This window comes from Pleurodeles waltl, chromosome 3_1 (genome assembly GCF_031143425.1).
Source record: "Pleurodeles waltl isolate 20211129_DDA chromosome 3_1, aPleWal1.hap1.20221129, whole genome shotgun sequence".
NCBI classification, from domain to species: domain Eukaryota; kingdom Metazoa; phylum Chordata; class Amphibia; order Caudata; family Salamandridae; genus Pleurodeles; species Pleurodeles waltl.
In genome coordinates, this window is record NC_090440.1 from 957,850,328 (window position 1) to 957,878,079 (window position 27,752).

At 47.0% G+C, this 27,752-nt stretch overlaps 1 protein-coding gene across 1 annotated transcript in view; it reads left to right on the plus strand.

The window, feature by feature from the left end:
- Window positions 1–27,752, plus strand: part of LOC138284807 (uncharacterized) — a 353,976-nt gene that overhangs the window by 302,361 nt on the left and 23,863 nt on the right. Inside the window, exon 6 of the mRNA XM_069223976.1 lies at window positions 15,296–15,452. Within this exon, the coding sequence (XP_069080077.1) occupies window positions 15,296–15,452 (157 nt within the window). The remainder of the gene's footprint in view (window positions 1–15,295; window positions 15,453–27,752) is intronic.

Here is a 27,752-nt window from a genome sequence, read left to right on the forward strand (position 1 = left end):
GTTTTTTGCAAAGTGCCTACCTGTAAATTTTGGCCTCTAGCTCAGCCGGCACCTAGGGAAACCTACCAAACCTGTGCATTTTTTAAAACTAGAGACCTAAGGGAATCCAAGATGGGGTGACTTGTGGGGCTCTGACCAGGTTCTGTTACCCAGAATCCTTTGCAAACCTCAAAATGTGGCTAAAAAAACACTTGTTCCTCACATTTCTGTGGCAGAAAGTTCTGGAATATGAGAGGAGCCACAAATTTTCCTCCACGCAGAGTTCCCCCAAGTCTCCCCGATAAAAATGATACCTCACTTGTGTGGGTAGGACTAGCGCACACGAAAGTAAATGGCCCAAAACACAACGTGGACACATCACATTTTTTCATTGAAAACAGTGCCTACCTGTGGATTTTGGCCTGTAGCTCAGCCGGCACCTGGGGAAACCTAGCAAACCAGCGCATTTTTGAAAACTAGAAACCCAGGGGAATCCAAGATGGGGTGACTTGCGGGGCTCTGACCAGGTTATGTTACCCAGAATCCTTTGCAAACATCAAAATTTGGCCAAAAAAACACTTTTTCCTCTCATTTCGGTGGCAGAAAGTTCTGGAATCTGAGAGGAGCCACAAATTTCCTTCCACCCAGCGTTCACCCAAGTCTCCCGATAAAAATGATACCTCACTTGTGTGGCTAGGCCTAGGGCCCGCGACAGGAAATGCCCCAAAGCGCAACGTGGACACATCCAATTTTTTGAAAGAAAACAGAGGTGTTTTTTGCAAAGTGCCTACCTGTGGATTTTGGCCTCTAGCTCAGCCGGCACCTAGGGAAACCTACCAAACCTGTGCATTTTTGAAAACTAGAGACCTAGGGGAATCCAAGATGGGGTGACTTGTGGGGCTCTGACCAGGTTCTGTTACCCAGAATCCTTTGCAAACCTCAAAATTTGGCTAAAAAAACACATGTTCCTCACATTTCTGTGGCAGAAAGTTCTGGAATCTGAGAGGAGCCACAAATTTCCTTCCACCCAGCGTTCCCCCAAGTCTCCCGATAAAAATGATACCTCATTTGTGTGGGTAGGCCTAGGGCCCGCGACAGGAAATGCCCCAAAGCGCAACGTGGACACATCCAATTTTTTGAAAGAAAACAGAGGTGTTTTTTGCAAAGTGCCTACCTGTAGATTTTGGCCTCTAGCTCAGCCGGCACCTAGGGAAACCTACCAAACCTGTGCCTTTTTGAAAACTAGAGACCTAGGGGAATCCAAGATGGGGTGACTTGTGGGGCTCTGACCAGGTTCTGTTACCCAGAATCCTTTGCAAACCTCAAAATTTGGCTAAAAAAACACATGTTCCTCACATTTCTGTGGCAGAAAGTTCTGGAATCTGAGAGGAGCCACAAATTTCCTTCCAACCAGCGTTCCCCCAAGTCTCCCGATAAAAATGATACCTCACTTGTGTGGGTAGGCCTAGGGCCCGCGACAGGAAATGCCCCAAAGCGCAACGTGGACACATCCAATTTTTTGAAAGAAAACAGAGGTGTTTTTTGCAAAGTGCCTACCTGTAAATTTTGGCCTCTAGCTCAGCCGGCACCTAGGGAAACCTACCAAACCTGTGCATTTTTTTAAACTAGAGCCCCAGGGGAATCCAAGATGGGGTGACTTGTGGGGCTCTGACCAGGTTCTGTTACCCAGAATCCTTTGCAAACCTCAAAATTTGGCTAAAAAAACACATGTTCTTCACATTTCTGTGGCAGAAAGTTCTGGAATCTGAGAGGAGCCACAAATTTCCTTCCACCCAGCGTTCCCCCAAGTCTCCCGATAAAAATGATACCTCACTTGTGTGCGTAGGCCTAGCACCCGCGACAGGAAATGCCCCAAAGCGCAACGCGGACATATCCAATTTTTGGAAAGAAAACAGAGGTGTTAGGTGTTTTTTGCAAAGTGCCTACCTGTGGATTTTGGCCTCTAGCTCAGCCGGCACCTAGGGAAACCTACCAAACCTGTGCATTTTTGAAAACTAGAGACCTAGGGGAATCCAAGATGGGGTGACTTGTGGGGCTCTGACCAGGTTCTGTTACCCAGAATCCTTTGCAAACCTCAAAATTTGGCTAAAAAAACACATGTTCCTCACATTTCTGTGGCAGAAAGTTCTGGAATCTGAGAGGAGCCACAAATTTCCTTCCACCCAGCGGTCCCCCAAGTCTCCCGATAAAAATGATACCTCACTTGTGTGGGTAGGCCAAGGGCCCGCGACAGGAAATGCCCCAAAGCGCAACGTGGACACATCCAATTTTTTGAAAGAAAACAGAGGTGTTTTTTGCAAAGTGCCTACCTGTAAATTTTGGCCTCTAGCTCAGCCGGCACCTAGGGAAACCTACCAAACCTGTGCATTTTTTTAAACTACAGGGAGTGCAGAATTATTAGGCAAATGAGTATTTTGACCACATCATCCTCTTTATGCATGTTGTCTTACTCCAAGCTGTATAGGCTCGAAAGCCTACTACCAATTAAGCATATTAGGTGATGTGCATCTCTGTGATGAGAAGGGGTGTGGTCTAATGACATCAACACCCTATATCAGGTGTGCATAATTATTAGGCAACTTCCTTTCCTTTGGCAAAATGGGTCAAAAGAAGGACTTGACAGGCTCAGAAAAGTCAAAAATAGTGAGATATCTTGCAGAGGGATGCAGCACTCTTAAAAATGCAAAGCTTCTGAAGCGTGATCATCGAACAATCAAGCGTTGCATTCAAAATAGTCAACAGGGTCGCAAGAAGCGTGTGGAAAAACCAAGGCGCAAACTAACTGCCCATGAACTGAGAAAAGTCAAGCGTGCAGCTGCCACGATGCCACTTGCCACCAGTTTGCCCATATTTCAGAGCTGCAACATCACTGGAGTGCCCAAAAGCACAAGGTGTGCAATACTCAGAGACATGGCCAAGGTAAGAAAGGCTGAAAGACGACCACCACTGAACAAGACACACAAGCTGAAACGTCAAGACTGGGCCAAGAAATATCTCAAGACTGATTTTTCTAAGGTTTTATGGACTGATGAAATGAGAGTGAGTCTTGATGGGCCAGATGGATGGGCCCGTGGCTGGATTGGTAAAGGGCAGAGAGCTCCAGTCCGACTCAGACGCCAGCAAGGTGGAGGTGGAGTACTGGTTTGGGCTGGTATCATCAAAGATGAGCTTGTGGGGCCTTTTCGGGTTGAGGATGGAGTCAAGCTCAACTCCCAGTCCTACTGCCAGTTCCTGGAAGACACCTTCTTCAAGCAGTGGTACAGGAAGAAGTCTGCATCCTTCAAGAAAAACATGATTTTCATGCCTGACAATGCTCCATCACACGCGTCCAAGTACTCCACAGCGTGGCTGGCAAGAAAGGGTATAAAAGAAGGAAATCTAATGACATGGCCTCCTTGTTCACCTGATCTGAACCCCATTGAGAACCTGTGGTCCATCATCAAATGTGAGATTTACAAGGAGGGAAAACAGTACACCTCTCTGAACAGTGTCTGGGAGGCTGTGGTTGCTGCTGCACGCAATGTTGATGGTGAACAGATCAAAACACTGACAGAATCCATGGATGGCAGGCTTTTGAGTGTCCTTGCAAAGAAAGGTGGCTATATTGGTCACTGATTTGTTTTTGTTTTGTTTTTGAATGTCAGAAATGTATATTTGAGAATCTTGAGATGTTATATTGGTTTCACTGGTAATAATAAATAATTGAAATGGGTATATATTTTTTTTGTTAAGTTGCCTAATAATTATGCACAGTAATAGTCACCTGCACACACAGATATCCCCCTAACACAGCTAAAACTAAAAACAAACTAAAAACTACTTCCAAAAATATTCAGCTTTGATATTAATGAGTTTTTTGGGTTCATTGAGAACATGGTTGTTGTTCAATAATAAAATTAATCCTCAAAAATACAACTTGCCTAATAATTCTGCACTCCCTGTAGAGCCCCAGGGGAATCCAAGATGGGGTGACTTGTGGGGCTCTGACCAGGTTCTGTTACCCAGAATCCTTTGCAAACCTCAAAATTTGGCTAAAAAAACACATGTTCTTCACATTTCTGTGGCAGAAAGTTCTGGAATCTGAGAGGAGCCACAAATTTCCTTCCACCCAGCGTTCCCGCAAGTCTCCCGATAAAAATGATACCTCACTTGTGTGCGTAGGCCTAGCACCCGCGACAGGAAATGCCCCAAAGCGCAACGTGGACATATCCAATTTTTGGAAAGAAAACAGAGGTGTTAGGTGTTTTTTGCAAAGTGCCTACCTGTGGATTTTGGCCTCTAGCTCAGCCGGCACCTAGGGAAACCTACCAAACCTGTGCATTTTTAAAAACTAGAGACCTAGGGGAATCCAAGATGGAGTGACTTGTGGGGCTCTGACCAGGTTCTGTTACCCAGAATCCTTTGCAAACCTCAAAATGTGGCTAAAAAAACACTTGTTCCTCACATTTCTGTGGCAGAAAGTTCTGGAATATGAGAGGAGCCACAAATTTCCCTCCACCCAGAGTTCCCCCAAGTCTCCCGATAAAAATGATACCTCACTTGTGTGGGTAGGTCTAGCGCCCACGAAAGGAAATGGCCCAAAACACAACGTGGACACATCACATTTTTTCATAGAAAACAGTGCCTACCTGTGGATTTTGGCCTGTAGCTCAGCCGGCACCTAGGGAAACCTAGCAAACCAGCGCATTTTTGAAAACTAGAAACCCAGGGGAATCCAAGATGGGGTGACTTGCGGGGCTCTGACCAGGTTATGTTACCCAGAATCCTTTGCAAACATCAAAATTTGGCCAAAAAAACACCTTTTCCTCTCATTTCGGTGGCAGAAAGTTCTGGAATCTGAGAGGAGCCACAAATTTCCTTCCACCCAGCGTTCCCCCAAGTCTCCCGATAAAAATGATACCTCACTTGTGTGCGTAGGCCTAGGGCCCGCGACAGGAAATGCCCCAAAGCGCAACGTGGACACATCCAATTTTTTGAAAGAAAACAGAGGTGTTTTTTGCAAAGGGCCTACCTGTAGATTTTGGCCTCTAGCTCAGCCGGCACCTAGGGAAACCTACCAAACCTGTGCATTTTTTAAAACTAGAGACCTAGGGGAATCCAAGATGGGGTGACTTGTGGGGCTCTGACCAGGTTCTGTTACCCAGAATCCTTTGCAAACCTCAAAATTTGGCTAAAAAAACACATGTTCCTCAAATTTCTGTGGCAGAAAGTTCTGGAATCTGAGAGGAGCCACAAATTTCCTTCCACCCAGCGTTCCCCCAAGTCTCCCGATAAAAATGATACCTCACTTGTGTGCGTAGGCCTAGCACCCGCGACAGGAAATGCCCCAAAGCGCAACGTGGACACATCCAATTTTTGGAAAGAAAACAGAGGTGTTAGGTGTTTTTTGCAAAGTGCCTACCTGTAGATTTTGGCCTCTAGCTCAGCCGGCACCTGGGGAAACCTAGCAAACCAGCGCATTTTTGAAAACTAGATACCCAGGGGAATCCAAGATGGGGTGACTTGCGGGGCTCTGACCAGGTTATGTTACCCAGAATCCTTTGCAAACATCAACATTTGGCCAAAAAAACACTTTTTCCTCTCATTTCGGTGGCAGAAAGTTCTGGAATCTGAGAGGAGCCACAAATTTCCTTCCACCCAGCGTTCCCCCAAGTCTCCCAATAAAAATGATACCTCACTTGTGTGGGTAGGCCTAGTGCCCGCGACAGGAAATGCCCCAAAGCGCAACATGGACACATCCAATTTTTTGAAAGAAAACAGAGGTGTTTTTTGCAAAGTGCCTACCTGTAGATTTTGGCCTCTAGCTCAGCCGGCACCTAGGGAAACCTACCAAACCTGTGCCTTTTTGAAAACTAGAGACCTAGGGGAATCCAAGATGGGGTGACTTGTGGGGCTCTGACCAGGTTCTGTTACCCAGAATCCTTTGCAAACCTCAAAATTTGGCTAAAAAAACACTTGTTCCTCACATTTCTGTGGCAGAAAGTTCTGGAATCTGAGAGGAGCCACAAATTTCCTTCCACCCAGCGTTCCCCCAAGTCTTCAGATAAAAATGATACCTCACTTGTGTGGGTAGGCCTAGCGCCCGCGACAGGAAATGCCCCAAAGCGCAACGTGGACACATCCAATTTTTTGAAAGAAAACAGAGGTGTTTTTTGCGAAGTGCCTACCTGTAGATTTTGGCCTCTACCTCAGCCGGCACCTAGGGAAACCTACCAAACCTGTGCATTTCTAAAAACTAGAGACCTAGGGGAATCCAAGATGGGGTGACTTGTGGGGCTCTGACTAGGTTATGTTACCCAGAATCCTTTGCAAACATCAACATTTGGCCAAAAAAACACTTTTTCCTCTCATTTCGGTGGCAGAAAGTTCTGGAATCTGAGAGGAGCCACAAATTTCCTTCAACCCAGCGTTCCCCCAAGTCTCCCAATAAAAATGATACCTCACTTGTGTGGGTAGGCCTAGTGCCTGCGAGAGGAAATGCCCCAAAGCGCAACATGGACACATCCAATTTTTTGAAAGAAAACAGAGGTGTTTTTTGCAAAGTGCCTACCTGTAGATTTTGGCCTCTAGCTCAGCCGGCACCTAGGGAAACCTACCAAACCTGTGCCTTTTTGAAAACTAGAGACCTAGGGGAATCCAAGATGGGGTGACTTGTGGGGCTCTGACCAGGTTCTGTTACCCAGAATCCTTTGCAAACCTCAAAATTTGGCTAAAAAAACACTTGTTCCTCACATTTCTGTGGCAGAAAGTTCTGGAATCTGAGAGGAGCCACAAATTTCCTTCCACCCAGCGTTCCCCCAAGTCTCCCGATAAAAATGATACCTCACTTGTGTGGGTAGGCCTAGCGCCCGCGACAGGAAATGCCCCAAAGCGCAACGTAGACACATCCAATTTTTTGAAAGAAAACAGAGGTGTTTTTTGCGAAGTGCCTACCTGTAGATTTTGGCCTCTACCTCAGCCGGCACCTAGGGAAACCTACCAAACCTGTGCATTTCTAAAAACTAGAGACCTAGGGGAATCCAAGATGGGGTGACTTGTGGGGCTCTGACCAGGTTCTGTTACCCAGAATCCTTTGCAAACCTCAAAATTTGGCTAAAAAAACACTTGTTCCTCACATTTCTGTGGCAGAAAGTTCTGGAATCTGAGAGGAGCCACAAATTTCCTTCCACCCAGCGTTCCCCCAAGTCTCCCGATAAAAATGATACCTCACTTGTGTGGGTAGGCCTAGCGCCCGCGACAGGAAATGCCCCAAAGCGCAACGTAGACACATCCAATTTTTTGAAAGAAAACAGAGGTGTTTTTTGCGAAGTGCCTACCTGTAGATTTTGGCCTCTACCTCAGCCGGCACCTAGGGAAACCTACCAAACCTGTGCATTTCTAAAAACTAGAGACCTAGGGGAATCCAATATGGGGTGACTTGTGGGGCTCTGACCAGGTTCTGTTACCCAGAATCCTTTCCAAACCTCAAAATTTGGCTAAAAAAACACATGTTCCTCAAATTTCTGTGGCAGAAAGTTCTGGAATCTGAGAGGAGCCACAAATTTCCTTCCACCCAGCGTTCCCCCAAGTCTCCCGATAAAAATGATACCTCACTTGTGTGTGTAGGCCTAGCACCCGCAACAGGAAATGCCCCAAAGCGCAACGTGGACACATCCAATTTTTGGAAAGAAAACAGAGGTGTTAGGTGTTTTTTGCAAAGTGCCTACCTGTAGATTTTGGCCTCTAGCTCAGCCGGCACCTGGGGAAACCTAGCAAACCAGCGCATTTTTGAAAACTAGAAACCCAGGGGAATCCAAGATGGGGTGACTTGCGGGGCTCTGACCAGGTTATGTTACCCAGAATCCTTTGCAAACATCAACATTTGGCCAAAAAAACACTTTTTCCTCTCATTTCGGTGGCAGAAAGTTCTGGAATCTGAGAGGAGCCACAAATTTCCTTCCACCCAGCGTTCCCCCAAGTCTCCCAATAAAAATGATACCTCACTTGTGTGGGTAGGCCTAGTGCCCGCGACAGGAAATGCCCCAAAGCGCAACATGGACACATCCAATTTTTTGAAAGAAAACAGAGGTGTTTTTTGCAAAGTGCCTACCTGTAGATTTTGGCCTCTAGCTCAGCCGGCACCTAGGGAAACCTTCCAAACCTGTGCATTTTTTAAAACTAGAGACCTAGGGGAATCCAAGATGGGGTGACTTGTGGGGCTCTGACCAGGTTCTGTTACCCAGAATCCTTTGCAAACCTCAAAATTTGGCTAAAAAACACATGTTCCTCACATTTCTGTGGCAGAAAGTTCTGGAATCTGAGAGGAGCCACAAATTTCCTTCCACCCAGCGTTCCCCCAAGTCTCCCGATAAAAATGATACCTCACTTGTGTGGTTAGGCCTAGCGCCCGCGACAGGAAATGCCCCAAAGCGCAACGTGGACACATCCAATTTTTTTTAAAGAAAACAGAGGTGTTAGGTGTTTTTTGCAAAGTGCCTACCTGTGGCTTTTGGCCTCTAGCTCAGCCGGCACCTAGGGAAACCTACCAAACCTGTGCATTTTTTAAAACTAGAGACCTAAGGGAATCCAAGATGGGGTGACTTGTGGGGCTCTGACCAGGTTCTGTTACCCAGAATCCTTTGCAAACCTCAAAATGTGGCTAAAAAAACACTTGTTCCTCACATTTCTGTGGCAGAAAGTTCTGGAATATGAGAGGAGCCACAAATTTTCCTCCACGCAGAGTTCCCCCAAGTCTCCCCGATAAAAATGATACCTCACTTGTGTGGGTAGGACTAGCGCACACGAAAGTAAATGGCCCAAAACACAACGTGGACACATCACATTTTTTCATTGAAAACAGTGCCTACCTGTGGATTTTGGCCTGTAGCTCAGCCGGCACCTGGGGAAACCTAGCAAACCAGTGCATTTTTGAAAACTAGAAACCCAGGGGAATCCAAGATGGGGTGACTTGCGGGGCTCTGACCAGGTTATGTTACCCAGAATCCTTTGCAAACATCAAAATTTGGCCAAAAAAACACTTTTTCCTCTCATTTCGGTGGCAGAAAGTTCTGGAATCTGAGAGGAGCCACAAATTTCCTTCCCCCAGCGTTCCCCTAAGTGTCTCGATAAAAATGGTACCTCACTTCTGTGGGTAGGCCTAGCGCCCACGAAAGGAAATGGCCCAAAACACAACGTGGACACAACATAATTTTTCACAGAAAACAGAGGTATTTTTTACAAAGTGCCTACCTGTGGATTTTGGCTTCTAGCTCAGCCGGCCCCAGAGGGGGGGCAGAAATGCCCTAAAATAAATTTTACCCCCCACCCCTCCTAAACCCCCCCCTGCCCGGGAGCGACCCTTGCCTACAGGGTCGCTCCCCCTGCGTGACATTGGCGCCAAAATACAAATCCTCGGTGCCTAGTGGTTTCTGCCCCCATGGGGGTAGAAATGGTCTAAATACAATTTTCCCCCCAGGGCAGCGACCCTTGCCTGATGGGTCGCTCCCCATCTCTAAAAAAACAAACAAACAAAAAAAAACCACAAAAATAAATTTGCCCTGGCGCATAGAGGTTTCTGACCCCCCCTGGGGGCGGAAATGGCCTAAAATAAATTTGCCCACCCCAACCCCCACTCCCCCCCCCCCGGAGCGACCCTTGCCTACGGGGTCGCTCCCCCTGCGTGACATTGGCGCCAAAAAACAAGTCCCCAGTGCCTAGTGGTTTCTGCCCCCTTGGGGGCAGATTGACCTCAAATCGGCCAATCTGTCCCCAAGGGGGGCAGAAATGGTCTAAATACAATTTGCCCCCCAGGGCAGCGACCCTTGCCTGATGGGTCGCTCCCCATCTCTAAAAAAACAAACAAACAAAAAAAAAACCACAAAAAAAAATTTGCCCTAGCGCATAGAGGTTTCTGCGCCCCCTGGGGGCAGAAATGGCCTAAAATAAATTTGCCCCACCAACCCCCCCCCCCCCGGGAGCGACCCTTGCCTACGGGGTCGCTCCCCCTGCGTGACATTGGCGCCAAAAAACAAATCCCCGGTGCCTAATGGTTTCTGCCCCCTTGGGGGCAGATTAACCTAAAATCAGCCAATCTGCCCCCCAGAGGGGCAGAAATGGTCTAAATACAATTTGCCCCCCAGGGCAGCGACCCTTGCCTGATGGGTCGCTCCCCATCTCTAAAAAAACAAAAAAAAAAAAAACACACAAAAAAAAATGGCCCTGGCGCCTAGAGGTTTCTGCCCCCCCGGGGGCAGATCGGCATAATAATAGGCCGATCTGCCCCAGGGGGGTAGAAATGGCCTAAAATAAATTTGCCCCCCCAAACCCCACCACCCTGGGAGCGACCCTTGCCTACGGGGTCGCTCCACCTGCGTGACATTGGCGCCAAAAAACAAATCCCCGGTGCCTAGTGGTTTCTGCCCCCTTGGCGACAGATTGACCTAAAATCGGCCAATCTGCCCGGGGCAGACATGGTCTAAATACAATTTGCCCCCCAGGGGAGCGACCCTTGCCTGATGGGTCGCTCCCCATCTCTTAAAAAACAAACAAAAAAAAAACACAAAAAAAAAAATGGCCCTGGCGCCTAGAGGTTTCTGCCCCCCCGGGGGCAGATCGGCATAATAATAGGCCGACCTGCCCCCTGGGGGGGCAGAAATGGCCTAAAATAAATTTGCCCCCCCAACCCCCACCACTCCCTGGAGCGACCCTTGCCTACGTAGTCGCTCCCCCTGCGTGACATTGGCGCCAAAAAACAAATCCCCGGTGCCTAGTGGTTTCTGCCCCCTTGGGGGCAGATTGACCTAAAATCGGTGACATGGTCTAAATACAATTTTCCCCCCAGGGGAGCGACCCTTGCCTAATGGGTCGCTCCCCACCTCTAAAAAAACAAACAAACACAAAAAAAAACACAAAAAAATGCCCTGCCGCCTAGAGGTTTCTGCCCCCCCTGGGGGCAGATCGGCCTAATAATAGGCAGAAATGGCCATAAATATTGAAATTCACGCAAAGAAAAAAAACTCCCTGGTGTCTAGTGGTTTCTGCCCCCCTTGGGGGCAGATTGGCCTCATCAAAATAGGCCAATCTGCCCCCAAGGGGGGCAGAAATGGCCTAAATATAATTTGCCCCCTAGGGGAGCGACCCTTGCCTAAGGGGTCACTCCCCACCTAAAAAAAAATATAATAAAACAAAAAAAAAAATGATCCCTGGTGCCTAGAGGTTTCTGCCCCCCCAGGGGGGGCAGAAAAGGCCTTCACGAAAAATGCCCCCCCCTGGGAGCGACCCTTGCCCAAGGGGTCGCTCCCTTTTGTCACTTTATGAAAAAAAAAAAATCCCTGGTGTCTAGTGGGGTTTCAAAAGCCGGATTGCAAGCAATCCGGCTTTTGAAACCCTGGGAGAGACTTCAAAGGGAAGGAAATACATTTCCTTCCCTTTGAAGCCCCTCCGGGCCTCCCCCACGTGATTGAAAGAGAAATGCTTTGCATTTCTCTTTCAATCGCGATGGGGGAGGCCCCTGTGACAAATCAGCGCGCGCTCGCGCGCTGAAGTCACATGGGGGGTGGGGGGGGTCGGGGGTGGAAGGGGAAGGTTTTCCCCTTCCATCCCTGCTTTGGGGGGAGGGGTGTGCACGGGGGGGCGCGCTAGCGCTCCCCCAAGTTCCCGTGTGCCTTGGACGAGGTGACCTCGTCCAAGGCACACGGGAACTGTAGCCTTGGACGAGGTCACCTCGTCCAAGGCACAGAACGGGTTAAGATTATGCACACTTTACCACTGCTGACCAGTGCTAAAGTGCTTGAGCTCTTTCCCTAAAATGTGGTAACATTGGCTGATCCACAATTGGCATTTTTATTTTACTTATGAGTCCATTGTAGAGTGCCCTACATGTACCCAGGGCATGACATTAAATGCTACTAGTGGACCTGCAGCACTGATTGTGCCACCCAGTTAAGTAGTCCTTTAAACATGTCTCTGGCCTGCCACTGCAGAGCCTTCTGTGTGCAGTTTTAAACTGCCATATCAACTTGGCAAAGTAAACATTTTGCTGGGCCCAAACCTTCCTTTTTGCTACATATAAGTCCCCCTAAAAAGGCCCTAGACAGTCCCAAGAGCAGGGTGCAATGTATTTAAAAGGTTGGACGTGTATCTTTCAGTTTTACATGTCCTGGTGGTGAAAAACTCCTAAATACGTTATCACTACTGCAAGACCTATGTGTCCCATAGGCTGACATTGGGATTACCTTATTGCATTTTATATGTGTAATTCACAATCTGGAAGAAAAAGACTTTTAGAGTTTCGTGTCTCTGGAATCTCAATTTAAAACACCAAATTATTGTGAAGTTCAATTGTAAATTGCATTCTGAAACTTAGAAAATCAAAGTTATCTTGCCTTCGCCATTTGGTGCTGCTACCTGACTCTGCATGCCTAAGGCAGCTGGGCTTTGTCTATTCCCCCTAGACAGCCACGCACAAAGGGAGCGTAGATGTGACTTGATGGACCATCTGTGTCTTGATGGGCCATCCTGGGCAGGATGGGATGGAAGAGCAGGGCACAGCGTCACTTAACCTGAAAGGCCGTGTCCTGTCCGCACACAAAGGACTGCATATCAGCCCCCCCTGTAGTGAGTCTGGAGCCAGAGCAGGAAGGGTAGGACATCTGGGCACTGCAAAGGCATGTCTTTGAAGTCTCTTCCACATCAAAGCCACCACTGGGTATAAGAAATGGACCTCAGACACGACCCCTTCAGTACACTTCTGGACCTGTTGCTACTCAGCCAGGAAAAAGGACTGCTGTGCTGCTGAAGGCCTGAAACTCTGCTAGACTGCTGTTTTGATAAACTTCTGCTTTGCTGTGCTTACCTGTTGCCTGCTTCCCTCTTGCCTGGGAGTGAGAGGGACTAGACCTGCATCTCTTCAACCCAGAACCCAGAGTGACTCCAAGGGAAAGCTGGCTGGCTTCCTGATCCGAAGTCTCAGGGACTTAAAAGACTTCCAACCACTGTGCTCCTGCACCTGGACTCTGCCATCTGTCAGTCTGCCCTACCAAGTGGTGGTACCTTAGTCCTGGATCCTTGGACGTGGGCCTAAGGTACTTGTGCCAGTGAAACAACACAACCTCTGCTGCGGGGGCAGAATCAACACATTGTGGTTGTTGTGAGGAACCAAACAGAGCATCACCAGCACTGCATGGTTCAGAACCAGTGCAACCAGACTCGCATCGCCCCTGCACCTCACATCTTGGGACCAGCGCATCACCTTCCGAATTAACACTATGATGGTTTTCTAGTCTCAAGGTCCTTGCATCTCAATCAACGACAGCATCGATGGTGACGCTGAAACTGCATCGCAGCCTCTGTGCTCTTCAGAATCAACACATCACCTCAACTGCATAACGAAACCCTGACAATGGCCTTCACACTGCAAGTTCGGGGGATAGACTCTCAATGTTGACACATTGGGAATTTGCACCGCAAACTCACTGCATCTCACAGCAAATGCATCACTGCTGCTACTGCATGGAGCAGAACTGACGCATCACCTCTGCTGCATGGTTCAGAGCCGATGCAATGAGCTGCAACCAGGATTTAAAGTACTTTGGTTCATCAGGCCCAGCTGGTTTCCTCTAGCCGGCCCATGCTCCATCACAGTCAGCCTGAACTTTTAAATTGTTCCCAGTCCAGTGGGACCAGATGTCCTTGTTTGGCGCATTTCTTGCTTATAAGTGCTAATTTACAGTTACTCTTAAGCTTATAACTGTAGAAAATGTAGACAATAGGCATCGTTTCGCCAACAGAAAGTTTACTATTAAGACTGATAATTAGACAAATACTTGCTCTACAAATCAGTATTGTGGAAACCTGACCTAGAAATACATTTTGCAGCTTCAGCTTCCGCCTCTGACCACAACAGGTTTGGTGAACTGGCCCTTGTTATTTGTTGGACGATGTTCCCATCGGAAGTGACAGTGTTCTACATTTTTATAGGCAGTTTGTGGGAAGGATACACGTTTCACTAAAGAAGTGTAATTAATGGCCCCATCCACAGTAACGCGTGTTCCTAACAAATGAACCCCTTTACTGACTCTGCATATGTTATTTTCTACACGGTGCACCGGCTGCACACTAGGGGTCATAGGAAAACAGACCTTTGCCATAATGGTTGTGAACGCCATACAACTGTTTACATATAATCAGAAGCTTGCAGCAGTTCAGGTGTGCACTTGGGAGATTTGTGAATCGGGTAAGCAGTCATAACCCGACATTGCTCTTACAGATATATTTACACCTTTCCATAAGCATCTTATTTCGAGAACCCCCAAGAGAATGTTTCTGTGGCTTTCTGACGATCCATACGGAGCATCTAGCCATCGGGGCTTGTCTCTGACACACTCTGGGTGACTGATTGGCAAATTAGATGCCGTTGCATAAAAATGAACTGTTACGAGAGCAAAATGATCCTTCAAGAACGCACACACGCGGAAAAAGCATGAACCCTGCAAAGCATCCCACAGAATAAAAAGGTTTGGGGTAAAGTCTAGAAAAGAGCTCACATTTTCACGGTGCTTTGAAAAAATCATCAGTCGTTTAAAGAGGGCTCTTCACCTCAATGACACCACTTTCCACTTACATTAGGAAAATCCTCAGTACTTTCATGGTGAAGGACGGTTTTCAGGGTTGGTGTTAAACTAGAGTTAGGATTTAGGATTTAGGATTTGGGATTTGGGGCTGCGTTCATGTTTAAGGGTACCGCCAGGGTTGGTTTACAGAGGTAGGGCCTGAATTGGGGGTTAGGGTCAAGGAAAGTGTAAATTTTTATTTTTAGTATGTGCATTGTATGTTACCAATATATTTTTTACATACATATTGTATTACGTACAAACATTTTTATTATGTCATACGATATAAATGTAGACGATATTATGGTAGAACATACTAAAATTATATATATGTGTTTGCTACTTTAGATACTACATATATGTAGCATGATACTTAGGTGGTCGATGACCTGTCATACATGCCTCTATATCCCGGGCCCACCATGCCCTTCTACTGCTGATCTTCTTTCTCGGTTTGCACTGGATTCTTTACTTGATTAAAGAGCTATGCTAGGGGTGTCCGAAACCGGAATTGCTGATGGCTGCTAATGTTCATAGATGCCTGTGTGTGTTAGCATGGGTGGTGTAAAGTACTGCAGGGTCACTGGACTGCAGCTCGCTTCTTTGAAAATGCTTTGTTCTCTGTTCTTAAGATTGTAATCTAGCTGGCCTGCTGACTTATGTTATAACATCCATTTTTGCCTTATGCTGCATATATATGACAACAGCTCTTTCGCCACGACGCACATCATTATGAAGCCAAATGCTCCAGCCAGTGCATTCTGGGAAAGAATATGTGTATGGTGAATGGTACCATGAAGAACTCCTGCACCATGGATTGCTGCAACAGCTCTCTATGCCTGAAGCTGAACAACACTGTATACGGTAAATCAACAGCATTCTTAGAAAGTTGGGACTTGTGGTTTGAGGAGATATAATATCTAGAAATATCAAGTAAATCTTCTTAAATTCTTAAAGAAATAAAAGGGTGATTTTAAACAAAATCACTCCCTCCTTACTTGAATATGTAAATATATTTATTTGTCTGCTTGTTCTTTGCCAGGTAGGTATTACAAATCCATCTGGAATTAAAGAGTTCTACTATCAAGTTTACAAATATAAATCCCTTTTTTCATATTAAGTTACAGAATAAGCACCAATTGTCATCTGTTAACGTATTTACACAATTTCTAGAAAAACATCTAGGCCTGCCATACCTGTGATAGGGAATCATGCAGAAATCAAAATTTGGGGCCTGATTTAGATCTTGGCGGTAACGGTCCTGCCGTTGACTTTTTGACTGAAAACCAGTCCGCTGCTGCAACGGTCGGGACTCTGTATTTAGATGTTGGTTGTCCCATAGACAAAAGCCCGCATTCAAACTGCCTTCTCCACCAAGAAACACCCCCCACATTGACGGCTGGAGCAGGAAAAGTGGATATCAACAGGACCCCAGCCACCCTTTCCGCCGTGCAGATTTGGATGTGGCTTACCACCAAAAAAAGTGACAGTCCGACCTCCACTTCTGAGTTGGCAAATTGGTGGGGAAAGAGGTTATGTGTGTGGGTGCAGTGTCAATTGTGAGTGTATGTTGTGGCATGGATGTATGTCAATGTCTGTTTTCTGCATGTATATGTTGTGTTGTGTTGGAATGGCAATGGGTTATGAGTGAATGTGGTGTGTAGTGTGTAGTGCAGGGGTGCACATATGACTAAGGGACAGTCTGTGTGTGTCACTTACCTCTGTACTATTGGCCCTGCCATTGTACAAAGTCCTTTGGGTCCCACCACCATCTCCCTCTCTCAGAAATCCATCGCCAGTCAATCTGCTTGCGGAGCTGTAACATTGAAATATTGCGGGTGAAACACCATTGACTTGACAGTCTTTTTGGGTCTGCCAACAACGAGGCTTGGAGGTAACATTGCCAAGATCAAAATCCAGCCCTTTGCTTCCACATGACAATCAAATCAAGGGTATTTGTGTGTTGGTGGTGTAAAGCCTGGCCACAGGACACAGGTCCTTTACAGCACCCAGTCCTCTCACTCCCTCTCCCTCCCAAAAGACGTTCTAATAAAGATAAACACCTAAATGAGACATGAGGGGAGAAAGGGGAAGGAAAGGGACACAGGGTACATGCATTAGCCTGGGCAGGTTCAAATGCAACATCATCATATACAAGGCTCTGAAATCTTGATTAGCACAGTATGAGCATAATGTGAAACCAATGCAAGAACTTGTACTTGCGAGTTATGTATCTTATACGAGAATCAGCTTTCATGGCTTACTGAACTTTAGGGTGGAGGTAGAACTGATGAGCCCTCGCACCACGTGGACACTGGAGGAACCTCGAGAGCGCCAAGTAGCAAAGAGTTACCAGGGAGAACCACAAACACACAGAGACTAAACCCTGCCAGTCTTTAGTCCAAAAGAGCAGGGGAAACAGAAAGGGAAGTAAAACAACAAAGTGGAGGGACAGGTAGCTGGGTTCCGAACTAAACAGCAGGCGGAGCTATATAGTTGAAGTGTTTAAAAACTCTCATTGTCAATGTCAACCGCAAGGAAGTGAACACCTAACCTAGAAGTGATCATCTCCAAACCGATTGCTGGTTTAGTCTATCCCTAAGCCCAGCCTTCTAAAGTTACCATGTAATTCTCTGCCGAATAGACTTGTGTGCATTGGTCAGTTATAGAAATGCGGTAGATGCTGTATTTTGTGCGCGGATGCATATACTTCTTCTCCCGAGTTCTAACAAGATGTTCATTAAAATTTACTAGTACATCTCCTTCGGAAGTAAATGTAGCATGTGTTGCCACTGTCCTACTGCCCCCTTTGTTTTCTTCAGTACACCTGTCATGCGGTGAATAGATGAAAGGAATGCCATTTATATGTTTGCTCAGTACCATTGTCACAGAGGACCTTTGTGTTTTTTCAACATGGCCGTGTTGGCTTTGAGTTGCCCTGGTTGAGGGGGCAGAAACACGAAGAGCACAAAGACTCGCTTTCCCTTCAAGCCAAAATACATGTCTGAGTGCAATAAGGCCCACTGCTCTCGACACTTGCCTTCCCTCCACCCTTCCTTTCTCTCTCTGTGCTGGGCATAATTTGTGCTTGTGTTTCCGGTGCTGGGCACCTGCACTTATTTTAAAGTGCTGCCACTTATTGCTCTGCCTCAAGCATTTACTGCGAGCAAAAGACACATATGGAAAAGTCGGAGGAAGAGAAAAACAAAAAAGCATCACAATGGGAGAAAACAGAAAGCTGCAAGAGTGAGCTGAATGGGCAGGGAGCGTCTGTAAATGGGTTGAAGAGGCCTGAGATGGCTTCAGGATTACACTGCCTCAGTATTCCGTGTTCGCACATTTAATTGCAGCAGCCGCATGTTTAAGAGCAGGGCTTTGGGCAGCTGCATGTTTTTATTTACAAATTAAGCACTTCCTCTGTGCATTTCTTCCAGTGTATCTTCCTGCTTGAAAGTGAGCCTTTCAGCATGGGAATATCTGCTACCTTAAAATGTCATATTAACAGCTGGTAACATTACATACATTAGAGAGAAGAGCACAAGCAGCAAACAGTGTACCCCTTCCAGTCCCACTAAAAAAGGTATGGTGACCTTCCTGCAGGATATTGAGACCAGATTTTGAAAAGTAAAATCCGGGACAGGCCAAACATGAAAGTAGGACTGAGGCCTTTAGTCTCACTTTTATATCTGGCCTGCCCTGGTTTTTGTGCAGCCTTGTAAATGCATACCTTTATATATATGCCTGGCTTGTAAATGTGTGTACATATACATATATGTATATATATGACCCCAGAGGTGTGATATAGGTGTGCTTTAAGGGCAAATTATAGGTTTAAAATAATTTTTCATTACCATGTATAGTCTTTGCCAAAATATGTAAATTTTCACAAATTATTTGCAAGATGAAAAACTTTGAAAGAAAAACCACAGACTTAATCATACACGGATTCATTCACTCATACATGCACGCAGACTCAGGCGCCTACTCACAAACCCACTCAGACACTCATTCACCCACTCAGACCCACTCACAGACTCACACACCCACTTTCAGACCCACTCAGACACTCACGCACCCACTCACAGATCCACTGACAAACACAGGCCCTGTGGCCAACCATGCGCAGCAGGGATTGGAATAACATATAATAATTAAAATTACTTTACGTTAAAAAACATAGAAATTCACTGAAAAAAATAAAGGTTACAGGGACGTTATAGTTAGGTTCTGAATTTACTCGTACAAAACTATAGAAATTGAGCAGTTATAGTAAACAGCAACAGAGGAAGATGATCCAGAAGGGGAAATGGGACTGAATGAGGAAGAGGACCAGCTGGAACTGGCCAGACTAAGGGTGGAGGAGAAAAAGATCATGCTGGCTCATGACCTGAGCCTGAAGGAGATGGCCATCAAAGCCAAGCAAGCAGAGTCCAGCAGCAATGGTGGAGTGAACCAGCAGTGTCTACTGAAAGGTAAGGGTCTACATTCCCAAAGACCTGGTGCCCAGTTAAGGGGTGGTGGATTATATTGATTAGTGGCTTTCATTCTATGAGGTATCCATGAGGGCCGAGAAGGTTCCAGAGGAGCGCTGGGAGGGTTGCTTGTGGAAATATATGCCTCCAGTGGGGAGGGACACACACCTGACTCTAGACATAGAGGACCAGACTAGGTATACCCCATGAAGGCCATTCTTTCTAAGTTTGGGTTGACCCCTGAAAAGTACAGACAGAGGTTCAGGGACAGCCACAAGCTTCCCAGCCAGACTTGGGTGTACTTTCTGGATTATGCTAGCAAGGCACTGAAGGTCTGGGTGAGAGGCAGCAAGGTAGATGATTTCAATGGGCTGTGCAACCTGATTCTGAGGGAGCGCATGCTCCATAGTTGTTTTACAGAGCTGCACCAACACCTGGTAGACAGCAAGCTGTCTGACCCCAAGAAACATGCTGAGGAGGCGGACCTCTAGGCCAGCACCAAAGTGTCAAAAAAGGCATCTGGAGGGGACTCCCAAAAGGGTGATCAGGGATCCCCCTAGATGAAAGAGGGGGAAGATAAAAAGGAGACCTCTCAAGACCCCCAAAATAGTTCTCAATGGAAAGTGTCCCCATCCCAAAATGGCCATCACAAGAAAGGCTTCTCAGGTAAAAACAAATCTAACGCCCAAGTTCTATGAGTCTTATGAGTATAAAAACTACAAGGGTGACCCCAAGTGTCCCAAGAGGGCTCAGCCTCCCACTGGAAGTAAACCCCCCAGGGTTGGCAAGTTTAGTGCTTGGGGAGGAGATGGCCCCAGTCAGTAGGGGGGAAGTCAGTGAGCTTAACCTAGTGTCCCTGGGTGATGAGGAGATGGTGCACAAAGCCCACATGCGTTCAAATACTGCAAAGTATAGGCAGTGGGTCACCATTAATGGGCAGAGAGTGGAGGCTCAGAGGGACACAGGAGTCAGCATAACTACTGTAATGTGTCATATGGTGTCCCCAGAGAAAGTCATTCCCAATACATTCCACCAGATTGTAGTCACAGACAACTGGAAGCGCGACTATGTGCCTATAGACTGTCTACCAGAAAATGACCTGGAGCACACAGCCTGGAAGGTAGTGGAGCTCAGGTCCCACCTGGGACTGTTAGGGTAGCCTGAGTGAGTCTATGTGACCACCAGGTTCATGACTGCCTATGAAAAGAGTCAAAAGAGTCTGAGGCCTGCAAAAATGGTACAGACAACTGCCAGAAGAGGGAAGGGCAGAGGAGTGGGAAACTAGCCTCTGGTTGTCTCTCAGAGGAGGTGGATGGGGTGCCAGAGGAGGCCACCCCAGAACCCAATGTCTCCCTTGGGGACCTGCCCGAGCTTGCTGTATGACAAGCAGAAGTGGGACCCACCAGGGAGAAGTTCTGTCAAGCTCAGAAAGAGTGCCCAACCCTGGAGGGCATGAGGTGTCAAGCTGAAGCCCAGGCAGCTGGTGAAACCTCTGGAGATCACTACATTTATTGGGGGAATAACTTCCTGTACAGTGAACCCAAAGCACCTTTGCATGAAGCAACAAGAGCCCAAGTTGTTCCCCAATGCTACAGGGCTTTTCTATTAAAGGTAACCCATGATATTCCCCTGGCAGGGCATCTTGGGCAGGACAAGACCTTTGCCAGGCTTGTCCCCCAGTTTTACTGGCCCAGGATGAAGGTGTCCTCAGATGCATTCTGCAGGACTTGTGTGACCTGTCAGGCCAGTGGGAACTCAGAAAAGAAGCCGAAAGATCCCCTGCAACCCTTACCTGTCATTGGCACCCCCTTTAAAAGGGTGGGCATCAACATAATTGGGCATCTGGACCCCAATACAACCTTTGGCAACAGGTTTATCCTGGTCTTGGTGAACTATGCTACAACATATCCAGAGGCCATACCTCTGAGAACTGCAACTGCACCTGCAGTAGCTAGTCCCCTAATGGGATTTTCACCAGAGTAGGTTTCCCCAAAGAAGTGGTGTCTGACAGGGGCACCAGCTTTAAGTCAGCTCATTTGTAATCTATGTGGAAGAAGTGTGGCATTACCTATAAGTTCTCCACACCCTATCCTCCACAATCTAATAGGCTTGTTCAGAGGTTCATCAAGACCCTGAAGGGCATGATTTGGGGCCTGCCTGACCCCCCGAGGCAGAAGTGGGATGTCCTTGTGCCCTGCCTGCTCTTTGCTTACAGGGAGGTACCACAGAAGGAGGCTGGATTCAGCCCCTTTGAAAGTCTGTATGGTCGCCCTTTAAGGGGACCTTTCAGTCTGGTTAAGGTGAATTGGGAGCAAGCACCCAAGAAACCTAGCTACATGCTAACTCTCAGGAACCAGATGGTCAAGTTCTGGAAGAAGGCTTCTGAGAACTTGGAGGCAAGCCAGCAGGTGATGAAGCAGTGGTACGACCAGAAGGCTACCTCTGTGGAATTCCAGCCTGGACAGAATGTGTGGGTGATGGAGCCAGTGGAGCCCAGGGCCCTCAAAGACAGTTGGACTGGGCCCTATGAGATAGTTGAGAGAAAAGGGAATGCACCTACCTGGTGACCTCAAGACCCCCAGGCACCCCTTAAGAATTCTTCAAGATGTTGGAGTTGGGGGTGATTGAGCCCTCCAGTAGCCCCTGGTCCAGCCCTGTGGTGCTGGTACCAAAAACTGCCCCACCGGGCATCGCCCCAGAACTCAGGTTCTGCGTGGATTACAGGGTCTCACCTCAGTCACCAAGACTGAGGTTTACCCCATACCAAGAGCTGATGAGCTCATTGATAGGTTAGGGGCTGCCAAGTTCCTGAGCACTTTCGATTTATCTTAAGACTGCAGGCAGGTTGCATAAATGAAAGGGCTAGGGAGATGTTAGCCTTCTCCACCCCAGAGGGTCTCTATCAATTTAAAGTGCTGCTCTTTGGATTAAAGAATGTCCCTGTCACCTTCCAGGGGCTGGTAAACCAAGTACTGTCTGGTATGGAGGCCTTCAGTGCGGCCTACTTAGATGATGTAGCTGTCTTTATTAGCAGCTGGAGGACCACCTCTTCCACCTCCAGAAAGTGCTTCAGGCCCTGCAGGATGCAGGCCTGACTACCAAGACCAGTAAATGCCAGATAGGGCAGGGGTCAGTGGTGTACTTAGGACACCTGGTGGGCAGGGGTAAGGTGCAGCCCCTCCAGGCTAATGTAGAGACCATTCGGGCTTGGGAGCCCCCAAAAACTCAGACAGAGCTGAGGGCCTTCTTGGGTCTCACAGGTTATTACAGGACGTGTGTCAAGGGATATGGCACCATTGTTGCCCCCTTGACTAAGCTGACTTCAATGAGGCAGCCTAGAAAGATGATCTGGACAGAGGACTGCCAGAAAGCCTTTCACTCCCTAAAGCAGGCCCTGTGCACAGCACCTGTGCTCAAGGCCCCTGACTTTACAAAATAATTTATAGCCCAGTCAGATGCTTCAGAGCATGGATTGGGGGCAGTACTTTCACAGCTTAATGATGAGGGCCTAGAACAACCTGTAGCCGTCATCTCTAGGAGGCTGCTTCCCAGGGAACAGAGGTAGAGTTCTATTGAGAGAGAAGCCTTTGCAGTGGCCTGGGCACTGAAGAAGCTCAGGCCATACCTGTTTGGGACTCATTTCAATATTCAGATCAACCACAGGCACCACAGGTGGCTAATGCAAATGAGAGGTGAGAATCCAAAATTGTTGAGGTGGTCCAGCTCCCTACAGGGAATGGATTTCACTGTGGAACATAGATCTGGGTCAGACCAAGACAATGCTGATGGTCTATCCAGGTTCTTCCGCCTTAGTGATGAGAACTCCTAGGAGGTTGAGTAGTTCCTCCCACTTTCAGCTGGGGGGGACACATGTTAGACCTGTCAGCCATAGGGTGGTCTACCCCCAAACGTTTTGCCTGCTTGACTCCATTTTGTCGGGTTTGTTTTCTCTCTTGGCCTTAGGACTCTGTACACTTTACCACTGCTAAACAGTGCTAAAGTGCATGTGCTCACTCCCCTAAACATGGTTTGATTGGTATATAACTGATTGGCATATTTAATGTACATGTAAGTCCCTTGTAGAGTGGTATACAAATACCCAGGGCCTGTAAATTAAATGCTACTAGTGGGTCTGCAGCACTTTTTGTACCACCCACTCAAGTGGTACCTTAAAACTTGTCCCAAGCCTGCCATTGCAGCCTGACGGTAGTGTCCCACTGCCATGTCGACTTAGCATTTAAAACCCCTTGCTCAGCCTTAAACTACCCTTTTATTACATATGTCACCCCTAAGGTAGGCCCTACGTAGCCCATAGGGCAGGGTGCTGTGTAATTAAAAGGTAGGGCATGTACATTTTAGTTTTACATGTCCTAGTAATGAAAAACTCCCAAATTTGTTTTCTCGCTACTGAGAGCCTACCCCTCCAAAAAGGTAGCATTGGAGATTCCTTAATAAACTTAATAAGTTGTAATTCCTAAACCAGTGGTTGTAGATATGTCAGGTTTGGTACCTATGAACTTGTAATGATAAATCTTCTTTAATAATAAATTTATTATTACAAGTTTGAAAATGCTACTTTTAAAAAGTTGGCATTTTCCTGCCCCCAGCCCTTTGTGCCTGTAATCTGCATTAGGTCAAATGACTGGGTGTAATTGATAGTTGGGACTTTGTGAATTCACCCCAGACAATCACACAATAGGATGATAAGCAGATCCTGTATAGGTCATTAACTGACTTAATGGGGGGCAGAGTTAAGCACAACCCCACTTGCAACTGAATAGGCTTGACTCTGCTACCATAAAATAAGCTTAACGTCCCTGTATTGTCAGTGCAGCCAGTTAGGGTCCAGGGAAGGGGAGGCAGGAAATTCCCAGAACTTCAGAGAATCCTTTTGGAAACTTCTCCCAGCTTCTAGGAGCAGAGCACCAGGGCATAAAAAGAGCACTCTCAGACCTGCTCCTCATTTCTCTACTGGGCCTGTGGAAGAACTATCAGAGGATTGCCTGCTGCTGTGACCTGCTGTGCACTCTGCCAGACTAATGGTCTGCCTGAAAGGATTGCTTTGCTACCTGGAGCCTGCTTGGGACCTTCAGAGACCTGCCATGCTGCAGAGCCCTGCCTCACCACCTACACCCAGTACTCCAGAAGTGACTCCAGGGGCTAGTACAGCTGGTCTCCTGTTTTGAGCCACAGGGACATACCAGGCTCCCACCATCTTAAACCTGCACCTAGACCCAGCCTGAGTGGGTCTTGCACCCCCAAGAGGTCTCCCCCAACTCCTGTACCCTTGGTTGTGGTGCTAACGGTGCACAGGTGGCCATTTTCTAACACTGAGGACTTGCTATTTTGAACTTTAAACTTTAAAAATTCAGAACTCTGGTTCTACTAATTGGATTTTCATGGTTTCGGTGTCAAATAATGTAATAAAATGTTCTCTATTTGTCTAATTTGGTTTGGGTTTTTTATTGTGTTGTGTTTTACCATGTTGCTGTTTGTGTACTGCATAAATACTTAACACATTGCCTCTAAGTTTAGCCTGGCTGCTTTTTGTTCCTAGCTACCCGGGGTCAAGCAGAGGTTAATTTAATGACTTTTTGTGGTTCACCCTGCAAGGGGTTGTGGCTGTTACTTGTACCAGGGTTCACACCCCAGTCAACCAACAACCCAATTTGTCACTATATATATATATATATATATATATATATATATATTCACTTAAAAAAATCAAAGGTTGCAGGGACGTTATAGTTAAGTTCTGAATTGACTCACACAAAACCAGAGAAATTCAGCAGTTATAGTTATAGTTATTTCAAGTAACTATTACTCGCTGCCTAAGGAAATTATAATTCCCACCCCCGTCATGCACAGTTTTTTCTTCAATAATTTGACTTCTAATGTTTCATTAATATTTTTATTGACATTATAAAAGTTGTCATGAATGCTGTAATATCCGGGGTAATTAGCAGTGCATGGTGAGGGTGGGAGTTATAGTTACCTTAGGTGTGAGTTATAGTTACCTGAAATACATCTAACTATAACTGCTGAAGTTCTCTTCTTTTGTGCGAGTAAATTCGGAACTTAACTATAACATCCCTGTAACCTTTGTTTTTGTAAGTGAATTTCTAAGTCTATTTAAATTTTATTTCCTATCTATAACAATCCTGTCACCTTTGATTTTTCAGTGAATTTCTGTTTTTTTTCTTTAATGTAAAGTAATTTTAATTACTATACATTAATAGAACCATCGCAGCACAAAGGCTTTGGGGGTTGACTGCAGGGCCTGGCCTGTGGCCAACCCCCATAACCACCCACCCCTACGCTGCGCACTGCCTTCAGACGTGGGCAGTGGGGGTTGGCTGCAGGGCCAGGCCTCTGGCCACACCCTGCGGCCAATTCCCAATAACCATCTAACTCTGTGCTGCAAACTCCCTTCGGCCATGCACAGCATGGGTTGGCCACAAGGGCTGGGCTGTGGCCAGGCTTAGCGGCCAACTCCCTGTTATCACCCAGAGAGTTTTTATAAATGATATAATTAGAATGACATGTTTTAGGACAAATTGACAAGAATAATGCAATTGTCATTTAAAAAGAGTGTGATCACCTTTCAGTATATACCTTTTAAATGTTTGAAGTTGAAAAGAAATTAAATTAGGGAAACAACCGGAGACACAATAAGATTGGAGCCCTCATCCTTCCATGTGAGGGTCAGAGACCTTAACCATTAGCCAATAGATTGCTCCGTCGTGTATTACACCCAGACAAAATGTTGGTATTCAGGCCAAAGATTTTGTTGGTGAAAAAGATTCACATGGAAAAAATACTTCAATGTGCATCACTAGGAATGTTTAATAGTGAAAACACTAGAAAATGAACAGACACACTGCCATGTGATACAAGGATTTGAACCATCAACCTATTGACAGTCATAGAGCTTTACCATTAGGCCAGAAGTGTCGCCGGTCTACTGTCCATCAAAACGTAACTATACATTTGCTAGTTTGACACTTTGAAGTCATTGCATGGAGTGACCATTGCTTTAACAATCTCGGACTCTCTCCCTCTTCGATCCCAGTTTGGGATCGAAGAGAGGGAGAGTAACAGGACCATGGGGGAGCCTCAAGTCCCCCACAGGCCTAGCTGTCTCCCCGCATCCAGCGAGAGCCGGCATTGCTCCCACAAGCAGGGAGCTGCTTTACATAGCAGCTCCCTGCTTGCAGGAGCAATGTTTTCATCAATCAATCAATCAATCAGGGGATTTGGAGGTGTTCTGGATGCGTTGCAGCCTCTTCTGGAGTTTGGCCGTGGTTCCTGCGTAGAGGGCTTTGCCGTAGTTGAGTTTGCTGCTTACGAAGGCTTCGGTGACTGTTCTTCTGGTTTCAGTGGGGATCCATTTGTAACTCTTTCAAAGCATGCAGAGGGTGTTGAAGCAAGAGGAAGAGATAGCATTGACTTGCTGGGTCATAGATAGTGAGGAGTCCAGGACAAATCTCAGGTTGTGTGCGTGGTCGGTGGGTGTTGGTGTGGTTTCCAGTGTGGCAGGCCACTAGGAGTCATCCCATGCGGAGAGGGTGGAGCTGAAGATGAGGATCTCAGTCTTGTTGTAATTCAGTTTGAGGCGGTTGTTCTTCATCCATTCGACGATGGCCTTCATTCCTTCGTGGAGGTAGGCCTTGGCGGTGTCCTTGGTGAGGGAGAGGATCAGCTGGGTGTCATCAGTGTATGAAATGATGTTGAGGTTGTGGGATCGGGTGATGTTAGTGAGCGGAGCCATGTAGATGTTGAAGAGGGTCGGGCTGAGGGACGAACCCTACGCTGCAGATGATTTTGGTGACTTCAGAGCGGAATGGAGTGGGATGGACTCTCTGAGTTCTGCCCGTGAGAAAGGAGGTGATCCAGTCCAGAGATCTGACGTGGATTCCTGCATTGCTGAGGCGTGTGCGTAGGGTGTGGTGGCAGACGGTGTTGAACGCAGCAGAGAGGTCCAGGAGGATGAGGGCCGCAGTTTTGCCACTGTCCAGTATGGTTCTGATGTCGTTGGTGGTGGCGAGGAGGGCAGTTTTGGTGCTGTGGTTGCTGTGGAATCCGGATTGGGAAGGGTCCAGAGTGCTGTTCTCCTCGAGGAAACAGGTCAGTTGTTTGTTGACAATTTTCTCTATGACGCTTGCCGGGAAGGGGAGCAGGGAGATGGACCGGAAGTTCTTGTGGTCCTTTGGGTCCGCCTTATGTTTCTTGAGGAGGGTGTTGATCTTGGCCTGTTTTCAGCTCTCCAGGAAAGTGGCGGACTCGAAGGAACTGTTGATGATCTTCTGGAGTTGGGGTGCGATGACGGAAATTGCTTTGCTGAAGATGTGGTGAGGGCAGGGGTTGGCTGGCAAGCCGGAGTGGATGGTGTTCATGATTTTGATGGTGTTGTTGTCATTGACGTGGGTCCAGGAGAACAGGAGCCTGGTGGGTGGTGAGTCTGTGGTGTCGGTGGTTGACGGGGGGTCTGAGTGCTGAAGCTGTCATGGAGGTCTGCGATCTTGTGGTGGAAGAAGGTGGCTAGGGAGTTGCAGAGGTCTTGTGATGGTGGGATGTTGTTGACATTGGTGCTGGGGTTGAAGAGATCCTTCACGATGTTGAAGAGCTCCTTGTGGCAGTGTTCGTTGTTGTTGATGCGTTCTTTGAAGGCGGTTCTCTTGGTGGTTCGGAT